We start from the raw sequence: 12,128 nt of genomic DNA on the forward strand, positions 1-12,128 counted from the left end.
GCAACTATGATTAGTCACAGTTACCTTTTCCTTGAGGTGATAAATTAGTTCTCTTTCCTATTCTCATCTCAAAGTAAAAATATATTTTCATAGAAAATTCTAAGGATGGCATGGCGCTGAGTTCTACCTGAGCCAGAACCTGACATCCTGTATGTTCTCGGTCACTGGTAGCAGTGACGGCCAATTTTCTGTTGATTTCAGGGATGCAACGTCCCAGTCATAGAATTTCAGAACCACAAGGGCTCTGAGCAGCCTGTAAGATTGAAGGGATTTCTCTCTCGCTTAGTAAAAATGCATAAATACCGTAAACATTTTAAATAGTGACTTTTCAAAAGCCACAGGAGCCAGCAAGTGGCAAAGCAAAGCCTTCCCCCACACCTACAGCAGCAGACAGTGCCCAACTTCTTCCCCTTGGTCTCATCTTGCCACTGGAGTCACTGCTCTGCAAGGGGGAAGGCTCTCTTTGTGGACACTCCAAGGCCCACCAGCCACAGCTTTTGCCAGGATTACAAGGGGAGACTGAGTCTGTTCATAATGGGACTCTCAGCCCAGAGGCAGGTGTCAGATCCTTCAGGGGAAGGGTGGTGGAGTGCAAAGAGAACATGAGCCCCCAAACGCAGCTGGCTCTGCAACTGCCTGGATGTTTCCTGGAGCCTCTGCTGTTGAACCCTTGTGAGCAACTCTGACTCACCCCAACTTCCCTGCCTGACTGTCAAGTCTCAGCCAGAGGCAAACTCAGAGTTGACAGTGACAGGTAAAGTTCACCACAAGGGATTTGGTTATTAAGGCCCCCGCCCTGCAGGACTCCTGGACTTAGAGTATTTCCTATATTTCTCATGAACACCTTTAACCCAGTAAGATGGAGCGGTGAAGCTCATTTCTGGGTCAGAAGAGCTGTTAGCCATGGGTGGAAGCCCATGTCCAGGTAAGGGAATGGGAGATGGGACGTGCAGAGTCAGGAGAACTGAACCTGGGGATGTTGACACCACAACCTTCCACACCCACTCGGAAGTTTGAATAACCAGTTTCTACCAGTTGCTTTGTGTGTCTGGGAGTGGCTGTCTTTCAAGAGGTAAAGACAGCCATTGTAATCTCTCCTAAAGCCTTGCAGCAGACATCCCTCCACTCCTGTTTGCCGGGGTCGGGTGAGATAAGAGAAGTCGGCAGCTTTTTCTCCAAGAGTCGAAGCTGCAGGGTTTCTGACTTTGGAGAGACCTTGCAAGGCCTAGGGGTCTGAGAAGCATCAACGTGGCTGATTGCAGAAACACACAGTTCCACCGGGACTGCTGGACTTTATCTGAGGGCTCCAGGACTATTTTGCCCAGTGGGTTTATTTACCTTCCTATTGGATAAAATCTGACATACCTGGACTGGCTCCCTGAGACTTGAGCAAGTTTTGTTCCACTGTCATCATTCATTTTGGACTCCAAACACAAGCTGCTCAGATTATGCTGAGCTGGGTGGGCTTGGAGTGGGTTGGGGGCAAGAATTGCATCCTTCCAGACAAATAGAGGGAGTGCATCTTTTGCATGGACTGGGAACTAGGGAGTGGGTCAGAAGCCAAGTGTTTCACAGATCTCTTGCTTCATCCATTAATATCATTGGCGGAAAAGCACACAAACCGAATAGGAGGAGAATGCAGTCATTACCATTTCTCACTAATTTCTGGTTCTCCTTTATATGATTACTAAACAAAAGCATAAACCTCTCCACATCAGAGCAGGTAAAACTGTCAGTTTCCAGCAGGGATACTGAAACAAACAGGCCATAAAGCTGTGTATCTTGGCTGGGCATCATTGTACGTGTCTATAGTACCAGCTACTCAGGAGGCTGAGGTGGAAGGATCACTTGAGCCCAGGAGTTTGAGGTTATAGTGAGCCATGATCACACCACTGAACCTCAGCCTGGGCAATAGAGTGAGACTCTGTCTCCTAAAAACAGACAAACAAAAAATAGAATACAAAACAAACAAAAAAAACCTAGGTATCCTTTGTCTCCCTGAGGCTATTCCCACTCGCACAATCAGTTCTGTTCCTTTAGTCTGTGCTAAAATCAGAAGAAAATCTAGTTGACAGTCCTTGTTACACAAGGACGGCCAGGACTTCGGGGCTGGAACACAGATTTTTCAATTAATTATTAGGAGGTGCAGCAGTGGGGAGCACTTCCTCAAATGTAGAGAAGCAATGTGCAGGAGTGTGTATTAGAGACAGGACAAGCAGATTCCATAATTCTACATTTGGCCTGCAGGGAGCAACATCTCTCTAGCAATGACCACACCACACACTTAAACAGATACTGCAGGAAATGCATTTAATTAGCCAAGGAATGAGAGTTTTGTTTTTAAAAATTAAAAAAAATTACATCAATATATTTCCACTAAGTAATTTCTAGTCCTGCATATTTTCATATAGAGATGTTGCTATTTTTCTATTTACAGTGCTAGGTGCATAGTGAGCTTTTAACAAATAAACACTTATGGATTGTTCAGTTGGCTGAGAATAACTTAGACTTGCCTGAGGCATGGAAAATACAGGGTGAGAAGAGGAGGAAGTACCGACTGGTAAATGTGCATGGAAAAGCACTGTTACAGTTTGAATGTTTGTTCCCTCCTAAACTCACACTGAAATTTAATTACCATCCCAGTAGTTTGCAGGATTAAAAAAAGAAATTTGATTGCCATTGTAACAATATGTAGAGGTGGGACCTTTTATTTTTTTATTTTATTTTTTTTTTTTTTGAGACAGAGTTTCACTCATGTTGCCCAGGCTGGAGTACAATAGCACAATCTCGGCTCACTGCAACCTCCACCCCCAGGTTCAAATGATTCTCCTGTCTCAGCCTCCTGAGTAGCTGGGATTACAGGCATCCACTACCTCACCCAGCTAATTTTTGTATTTTTAGTAGAGGTGGGTTTCACTGTATTGACCAGGCTGGTCTCAAACCTCTGACCTCAGGTGATCCACAAGAGGTGGGACCTGTAAGAAGTGATTAGACCATGAAGACTCTGCCCTTATGGATGGATTAATGTCATTATTAAGAGGGTGAATTTGTTATAAAAGAATAAGTTTGGCCCCTCTTGCTGTCTCAGCCTCTCTTTGCCTTTCAACAGTGGAATGATGCAGCAAGAGGGTCCTTGCCAGATGCCAGCACCTTGATATTGGACTTCTTAGCCACCATATCTGTGAGCCAATACATTTCTGTTCCTTATAAATTACCCAGTCTCAAGTATTCTGTTATAGCAGCACAAAGCAAACAAAGACTAGCACTTTCCTGTCTGGTTAATAGCTTGCCCAAGAAAAACAAATGCTTTTGAAAATTTATGAAAGATCTCTCTCTGAAAGCAAGCCATGATTAATTATTTTAAAAAAAGGAAACAGTAATCTTGGTTTTATAAATATTCCTCTTAAGTTCAAAGTTCATCCTTCATATGTATTAGAGAAACAAGTTCCAGGTCTATGCATGTTATGCACGTTTAAAGTTTTACATTTAGACTCAGCCCTGTCAAATGCATTTATTCCAAACTGACTCAGCCCTCTCCCCAGCTAGATTCTGCAGAGACTGTGTGAAGCCGTCAAAGTCCACCCATCACTGAAAGGAGCCACTGAGATTAGTTTTGGCAGGCAGCACTGAGCAAAGAGCAGGGCACCCCGACCAGGGCTTGGTGAGCCTAGCAGCAGATGTGCATGTGTTCTTAGAGGCAACAATCTCCTCTCCCCACAGAACAGGTTGTGGGCTCCCAGGGACTTGCACCTTTTGCTGGGACTTGCCCCAAAGCCATCTGTCTATCTCTCAGAACTTCTTGGTTTTCCAAGCAGCAAAGTATGAGCACCTTTACTGCCAACAGTGTCCAAGAGCACCATGATCCCAGGTGGACCCCTTTTCTGGAGGCCAGTAGCCTCAGGTAGCTTTGGAGGGTGGGCCTGCAGGGAGAGGGGCTAGGTAGTCTGTCTGTCCATGAGTGAGGGACAGACACACTCCTTAGCCCCCTGGAGGGTGGTGGTCTTCCACAGAAGCTGCAGATTGGCATTTCAGCTTCACTTCCAATGACACTGAGCCAACCAATGACCACTGGCCTCATTACAGGCCCAGGTTCCCCATCTCCCAGTGTTCATGGCCACATTGCTTCACAGGCTGAAGTCTCTGCAGGGAGAGGAGGCAGCAAGGTGACTAGAGCAGGGGCAGCTGGGAAGGAGACATCTGTGATCTCTCGACCAGCAGGAACACTGCCTCCCTGCCCAACCAGGTATACATAATGCAGGAACCAGAGTGACTTTCCTTCACTCCTGAGCTTGTTTTGTGTTTGTTTGAGACAGGTCTTGCTCTGTCACCTTAGCTGGAGTGCAGTGGCACGATCTCAGCTCACTGCAGCCTCAACCTCCCAGGCTCGAGAAATCCCCTCATTTCAGTCTCCCAAGTAGCTGAGACTACAGGCATGCACCACCATGCCCAGCTATTTATTTTATTTTATTTTATTTTATTTTATTTTATTTTATTTTATTTTATTTTTTGTAGAGACAGGGTTTTGCCATATTGACCAGGCTGGTCTCAAACTCTTGACTTCAAGTAATCCTCCCGCCTTAGCCTCTCAAAGTGCTGGGATTACAGGCGTGAGCCACTGTGCCTGGCCCACTCCTGAGCTTGTTATGTGTCCTCTGGGGGAGGCCCCAGCATCACTGCTGGCCCCAACTCCCAGCCAGGGCCCCAGGTGCACATGCAGGAGGGACACGGCACCATCATTCTGCCCTCGCAAGGTGCCGAGGCTGTGAGTGAGCTCACCAGAGGAGGAGGGGAATCAGTGGGTGACCCCACAGCCAGGGCCTGAGCTCAGGAAAAGCGGCACTGTGGCAGGTGTGTGGTATGTCAGGAACCCAGAAGCTGCTGTCCTAGGCCCCTTTCCTCCCTACACCAAGATGTGGTATAAATGAGGGGCCTCAGCTGAGGGACATTTTGCTGAGTGTCAGAAACAAAGGGATAGTCAGGAAACCCTGGGGAAAAAGGAATGTCAAGGTGGGTAGGTGAGGACCAGGGGCAGGGCAGCAGAGCCCCAGAGAGGTCCAGTGGGCACCAGGGAGGGCTGCCATCTTCCTCTGTGGGGCAGGCCCTGGCTGACGGCACAGTGGTAGATAGCCCCTCCCCACCCCACTCCCCAATCAACGTAAATCTCCACATACAACCAGGTCCTGTCCTCACCTCACCATGACAACCAGCACCCAGCTCGGGCCTGCACAGCCCTGGTGTGGACCCAAAGGTGGGGTGTGGGGTGAGGGTGAGGAAGGCAGCGTCCATGTCCTTTGAGGGCAAGGCTGGCCCCGAAGTGGAGCTCTGGCCCAGAGGAGAGGCAGGCTCCAGACCAGAGAGGCCGGGAGCCAGTAGAGTGAGGCCTCCCTCTGCCACCCCTTCCCCTCCCGGCCCATCCAGGGGAGACTTGGGAAGCAGGGGAGGAGCACCCATCACTTTCCCCCCCGGGAGAGCACTGAGGGGGCTCCAGGCTGGGTGGCCATGATGTGGTAGATGGATTCCCGGAAGCGCTGGTCCCTGCTGAGCCGCTTGGCCACCTCCTTTAGCTCCTCCATGTTGTTGGCATCCAGCTGGGAGGTCATGAAGGACTGGGACGGCTTCACTGGGAAAACAGGAGCCCGACAGTCCTGTGAACAGTGCTCCCTCCACGAAGGCCTGGCCCTGTCCCCAGCCTCACACCATCCCCTCACTCCCTTATGTGTGCCAAGCTTCTTCCAGTCCCTTCTCACCCATGAGCTTCCATATCCTTTGAGAAACCCAGGGCCCTGAGAATTCACCCATTTGCCCAAGGATGGTGGGGCCAGGTTCAAGGCCACACTATCGAGCCTCAGAGCTGGGCCAACCCTTCTGGCTCCCCATGTTGCCCTCTTCCTGCCTTGTCACCACCCTACCAGGGCACACAGACAGCCACACTCACTGTCATTCCAGGAGGTGCTAGACCGGCGCCGGTGGAAGCGGCAGCTCTTGATGCGGCGAGTGGCTGCCTTATGGATGTACACAGAGTTCTTCATGATCACGGGCATCTTGGCCTCCAGCTCGGCATTCCGGATGCACTCCTCAAAGAATCCTGTGGTGGCAGGGCCAGGAAGGGTGTGGTTCGACTGTATCCTTACCCTCAGCCAGTCCCTCCCCTCCCAAGGATCCTGGTGAGGTTGAGTAGGAAATATGCTGACCCCGTCCCTTGAGATTCCAGAGCCACCTGCTGAAGTGGACTTTCTTTGCCTTTCAAACCACAATCTGCAGCCATCTCAGGGCAGGCCTGCTGAGAACAGAGCTCTGAGCTTTTGATAATGGAAGAAGCTCCGGCTTTCCCCCCACCGCAGGTCCAACAGCCACAAGAAAGCAGTGGTGCTGAGATGCATGCAGGCAGGTAACTGGAGAAGAAATCCTTCAATAGCCATAGAGCACCTCATGCATAGAAGAGCCTATATGGGGTTCCTGGCTCTATAGGGCCGGTATCCCATCTGGGGCTGAGTGCCAAGGTTGGGGGCCAGGACCCAGAGGCAGAGCTTACTTTTCAGATGGCTCACATCAGCCCGCATCCTCTCCTCCTTCTCCTTATTCCGCACCTTGGAATTCAGCCCCTGTTCCAGGCTTCGCAAGGCCCCCTCTGCCTCCCGGAGTCGCCTCTCCAGGTCCATGCGGACCTTCACCTCAGCCTGAGGTTGAGGAGAGGGAAATGAGAAGGGAAGTCAGGTCCTGGAAGCAGCTGCCATCTTCCCCAGAAGCCTTCCCTGGTCACCCCTGGCTCAATGGGCTTGGATGGGAGTTATCACATCCTGCCTCTGAGTATTACCCTTTGAACCAGATGGACTGGACTTGGCACCTGCACCCAGCAGCTGTCTGTCAATGATGCAGCAGACTCACTGCTTTCCTTCGTGATGGTTCTACCCCTCGTGCCTGGCCATCTGGTCAGACCGACAGAGATAATTCATGCAGCTACCCAGTAAAGTACAGGGGTGGCACAGGAGTCTCCAGGGGAAGGGAAGGGCCCTGGCACCAGCTGCTCCCAGCAGGCCAGGTCACAGCACCTTGAGCTCCCGCTCAGCCTGCTGCTTCTCTGCTGTCAGCTCCTGCAGCGAGTTCTGCAGTGCCTGGGACTGGCTGGAGTAGAACTCACGCTCCTCCTCCAGGGCCCGTGAGCGCTCCTCGTTCTCCTTCATCCTGTGGGGACAGAAGAGGCACTTACTCAATGCTCACTCGCCAGATGGGATTGCCAATGGGTGGACAACTCCCCTTAGAGACTGGGCTGGAGAAACCTTGAATCCCAGGCTTCATGAGCTCCTGAACTTTGTGAGTCCATGCACCCAGGGGATGAGACGGATGGTGTGGTCAGTGCTGGGAGCCCTAGGTTTAGAGTCAGAAGACTGGAGTCCTGGGTCCAGAGCTTGCTAGTTCTGTGACCTCAGAAAAATCATACAACTCCTCTGAGGCTCCATTTCCTCATTTGTAAAAGGGGGCTTAAAAACTTGCCCAGCCTTCCACAAAGCATGGTGACAAGGACCTAGTAACTCTGCATGGTTCACACCACTGCACGAGATAATTATCAAGCCAGTTTTGGGTAGTGAAAGTTCTCTTCCCACTTTCCTGGTGGGGAAACAGAGTCCTAGGCAAAAGGAAGTGAGTGAGCCCTACTTGGTCAGTGCCAAGCAGAACCCAAGAGTCCGGGTGTCCAGTTCAAGGAAAGTCCCCAGACCCCAAAGCCGATGGTGTCCTCAGGGGTTGGGGCTCCCTCACCGCTTCTCTGCCAGGAGCTTCTCCTCTAAGAGCTGCTGCATCTTCTCTTCGATCTGCTGTAGGTTGCTATGGAGACCCCCGCTGGGAGGGGGCTGCTCACTCTGATTGGCCAGTGTCTGCCGGTGGTTCTCATTCTCCTCCAGCATTTCCAGGGTTTTCTTCTTCTCTATGGAGAGTTCCTGGCATGGAGGGAGGGAAGGAAAAGAAAAGCTCAACTTAGGTTCTCCAAGGTGGCTGCCCTCACCTGCTTTTCCCTTCCGGGGAGTGACCCACTCCTCTCTCAGTCCTCTGTGGCTGCTGAAATGTCTTCATTCTTCTCCAGAGCTAAAAGGCCCAGATCTCTGCCACAAGAGGGCAAGGTTACTCCTCCATCAAGAGCCATAAAGGAACCCAAAGTGCCTTCCAGTGGAGACAGCACCTACCAGAAGGGGGTCGCATGACCTTCTGGGGTCCTGGCTCCTCCAGGGCTGAGTGAGGAGACATATTGGGCTTACGTGAAAAACACCCAACAGGAACACCAGCCCAAGAACAGATTTAGATGCTCTCACAAACAGAGCGAGGCTGCAGTGAGCTATGATTGCACCACTGCATTCCAGCCTTGGCAACACAGCCAGAACCTGTCCCCCCACCAAAAAAAAAGAGATGTCCTCTCCATTTATCAGACTGGGATCTTGTACTAAATGGCATTACGCAGAAGCAGAGTTGAAAATATCCATGGGAACCACCTCCCACGATGTGAAACAGGGAAACATAAATGAATAAAGGCTCCACAAGCTCCAAGGCTCCAGTCAGTCAAGGGAGACAAGAAACCTTTGCAGCCTTGATGGTAATTCATGGATACAGCGCAGATTTGGGCCATATACCATATGTGCCAGGCCCACTTCAGGGGATGGGCTTGGAGAGACCATGAAAACACAGTCTAGTGAAATTCACAGTTTGGAATACACACCTAGCATGTTAAGTCCCATAAAATGTGTACAAAATGCCATGGGAGCCAAGAGCTCAGAGTAGATACCTGCCTAGAAAATTAGTGAAGCTTGACTGAGGAGACATTTGAGCTGAGTCTTAGAAGGGTGTGAATAGAAGTTCTCCAAGCAGAGAAGAGGTGGAAATGCTACACTGTGTAGAAGGAACAGTATGGACAAAGGTATGGAGCATGACAGAGCTTGCTTCCTTGGGATACCTGAGCTCCACGGTTTGGAGCAGGGGTTGGGAGTCTTTGTGCCGTGCATGGAGGGGCAGCAGAGGGAAGAGTGAGGCAAGAGGGAAGGGGAGGCTGGGGCCAGAGTTTGTACTTGCTTGCCATGCTAAGGAGTTTGTACTTTGTCCTTGAGGCATGTCACCTCCCCTTCCCATCCCACTTTCTGTGGTATCAGATGATGGTGACGTGGCAGTTGATTTCCCTTTAGGTTCAATGTCACTCAGGAGCAGCTAAGTAAACAAGACACAAGAAGGAAGTGGTGGGTGGCTCCACTGCCCACCTCAACCAATCCTCCATCTGCTATAAAAATAAAAGCACCTGGCTGGGTGCGGTGGCTCACGTGTGTAATCCCAGCACTTTGGGAGGCCGAGGTAGGCAGATCATGAGGTCAGGAGATCGAGATCATCCTGGTTAACAAGGTGAAACCTCGTCTCTACTAAAAATACAAAAATTAGCCGGGTGTGGTGGCGGGTGCCTGTAGTCGCAGCTACTTGGGAGGCTGAGGGAGGAGAATGGTGTGAACTCGGGAGGCAGAGTTTGCAGTGAGCTGAGATTGCGCCACTGCACTCCAGCCTGGGCAACAGAGCATGACTCTGTCTCAAAATAATAATAATAATAATAATAAAAATATAAGCACCAGAGGTGGATTTCCTGAGGCCGTCGTAATAGCACGAACAAGCCTGAATTTGTCCTTTTGGGTCTGAGAACAGACACTTCTTGCCTTGGGCCTCATGCCTGGGCTGGAGCTTTCAATGACCCATAGAGAAGAGATCCTTTAGATCAGCACCCCTCCATGCCCATTTCTCTTACAGATCACCCCCTGGTGAAACACTGCTGGAAAAAACAGTGTCATGTGGTCCAACCAACCAGCCTGCCACCTGGTCAACTAACCCACCAGTGGCCCCTCACCTCCAGCGTCTGCTGCAAGGACTCCGTGAGGCGCCTCAGTTCCTTTTTCTCTTGTTCTACACCCTTAAGGCATCTTGCAGTCAGTTCCAGCTCCCTGTGGGGACAGAGGGCTGAATATGGCAGTGCCCACTCTCCCCACCCCCCACCAATCACCTCTGCATATAGAAATGCTTTTGCTTCACTTCCTGTTGGTACTGAGAAAGGCTCTTGAATGGCCAACCCCTCTGCACAGCTGGGCCCTGACAGCAGCAGTAGGGGCCTGGAGCTGAAAGGAAGTCCTAGCCACATGGGTTGGAGTCACTTCCTCCAGGTACACATGCATCTGTCACCTGGAATAAACCTAGGGCCACCCCACAGGCAGAGGGAAACACTGGAGAAACAAAGGGACCCCGGCCTCACCCTGTCTTCTCTGGACAGTACTTGCTAGAACCCATGGTCATTCTGACATAGAACATGGCTAAGGCCTCTCTCTGGGGTAACAAGCTCCTTGCTGCCTTCTTCACAAGCTTCAGTCACCTTAGGCTTTTACACTAGTTTTCCCTCATCCTACTGGGATCCTTCCCTCATCCTTCCCTTCTTCTGCCCAATTTTCTAAATCCTACTCACCTTTCAAGGCCTATCTCAATCAGCCCTGTATTCAAGCCCACAAGGATCACAAGGATCATGCATGTGTCTCAATTCCCGTAACATGGGAAATCTGCATGTTTCCTGGGTGCGAACCTGGTTTCCCCAACCAGATCATATGTCCACTCTTCAAGGGAGTGGACTTGTCTTCTACTCCTTCTAGTACCTGGCAACATTCTGGAAGCTGAGTAGGTGCTTGGCTATTTACTTAGTAACAGCCTCTGGGTTTTTCCCTCCTCAAAATATATAGTTAATTGATACCCTTGGATAAGGTAGTTACAAGAAAACTGTTTCTGGGCTATCACTGATTATGTGTGGTGATGATAATGATGAGGATGAGGATGATGATGATGACCACCACCACCCACGGCAGTAGTCTCCACATTCCTGGAGGCTGCCTCAGACTCACCTGGGGTGTTTTTAAAAAATATATAGATTTCTGGCCCAGTGCGGCAGCTCATGCCTGTAATCCCAACACTTTGGGAGGCCAAGGTGGGAGGATCATTGAGGTCAGGTGTTGGAGACCAGTCTGGCCAACATGGCAAAACCCTGTGTCTACTAAAATTACAAAAATTAGCCGAGCATGGTGGTGCATGTCTGTAATCCCAGCTACTCAGGAGGCTGAGGCACAACAATCACTTGAACCCAGGAGGCGGGGCTGCGGTGAGCAGATTGCACCACTGCACTCCAGCCTGGGTTACAGAGTGAGACTGTCTCAAAAACAAGCAAACAAACATAGATAGATGATAGATGGATGGATAGATAGATAAATAGATAGGTAGATAGATAGATAGATAGATATAAGTATATATATATGTATACATATATATAGAGAGATCTCTAGGCTCTACCTTCAAGAGATTATAATTCAGTAGATGATTATAATGTACAACTAGGTTTACAAACAATACATGGTACTAAAGATCTCAAATGACACATTCCCAAAAAGGACTATGCAGGAAAGACAGCGAATATTGAGGGTCCTGGCCAACAGCAGGCATCCCTAGGCCAGCATGTCCTGTCTGGCCCTGGGTGAGAGAGGCTTTCATGAAGGCAAGGGGCTTTGTGGCTTAGAGGGATGCTCCGATGCCTTATGCTCTAGTGGGCAGAAATGAGCCCGTTTGTTTGGGGCAGAGGAGTCTGCAGATTCTTCTGGGAACACCCACGCCTGGAGCCTTGGAAGATAGACTCAAACTGGGATAGAGCCTGGAGCCTTAGGAAGATAGCATCTCTGAGGTGGGGGCCTCCTCAGGTCTGACGGGGAAGGTGGGCTCTGCATGCCCTAATTTAGTGGCACCCCCAATTCCCGGGCACCACCACCACCTCTTGATCTGCTCCTGCTCCATTCTCAGCTCCTGTACCACCTCCTCGAACTGCTGCTTCTCGGCCTCCAGCACCTGGTTAAGGCGCTCAAGCTCCTGAAGAGACCAGAGAGGAAGAGAAGAGTCACAGGCAGCAAAGGAGCCCTGAGATCAGGATCCCCCACTCTATCCCACAGGACCCTCTGGCATTTGGCACAGCGTGGGGCATGTGCTGCACCAGACCGGGAATTAAGTTCTAAGGCCCACTGGCACCACTCAATGACATGTAGTCTTGACAAACCCAAAATCCATGATGAACTGAGCCCACTGAAAATACA

General features: G+C 50.3%; 1 protein-coding gene across 1 annotated transcript in view; it reads right to left on the reverse strand.

Moving 5' to 3' along the window:
• Positions 1-4,553: 4,553 nt before the first annotated feature.
• Positions 4,554-12,128, reverse strand: part of PLEKHD1 (pleckstrin homology and coiled-coil domain containing D1) — a 47,308-nt gene continuing 39,733 nt past the window's right edge. Inside the window, exons 7-13 of the mRNA XM_033187606.1 lie at positions 11,813-11,907; positions 9,866-9,959; positions 7,756-7,934; positions 7,050-7,182; positions 6,533-6,677; positions 5,936-6,085; positions 4,554-5,620 (exon numbers count right to left, since the gene is read on the reverse strand). Coding sequence (XP_033043497.1) covers positions 5,451-5,620; positions 5,936-6,085; positions 6,533-6,677; positions 7,050-7,182; positions 7,756-7,934; positions 9,866-9,959; positions 11,813-11,907 — 966 coding nt within the window. The 3' untranslated portion in view covers positions 4,554-5,450. The remainder of the gene's footprint in view (positions 5,621-5,935; positions 6,086-6,532; positions 6,678-7,049; positions 7,183-7,755; positions 7,935-9,865; positions 9,960-11,812; positions 11,908-12,128) is intronic.

This window comes from Trachypithecus francoisi, unplaced genomic scaffold (assembly GCF_009764315.1).
Source record: "Trachypithecus francoisi isolate TF-2019V2 unplaced genomic scaffold, Tfra_2.0 Lachesis_group3, whole genome shotgun sequence".
Taxonomy (NCBI): domain Eukaryota; kingdom Metazoa; phylum Chordata; class Mammalia; order Primates; family Cercopithecidae; genus Trachypithecus; species Trachypithecus francoisi.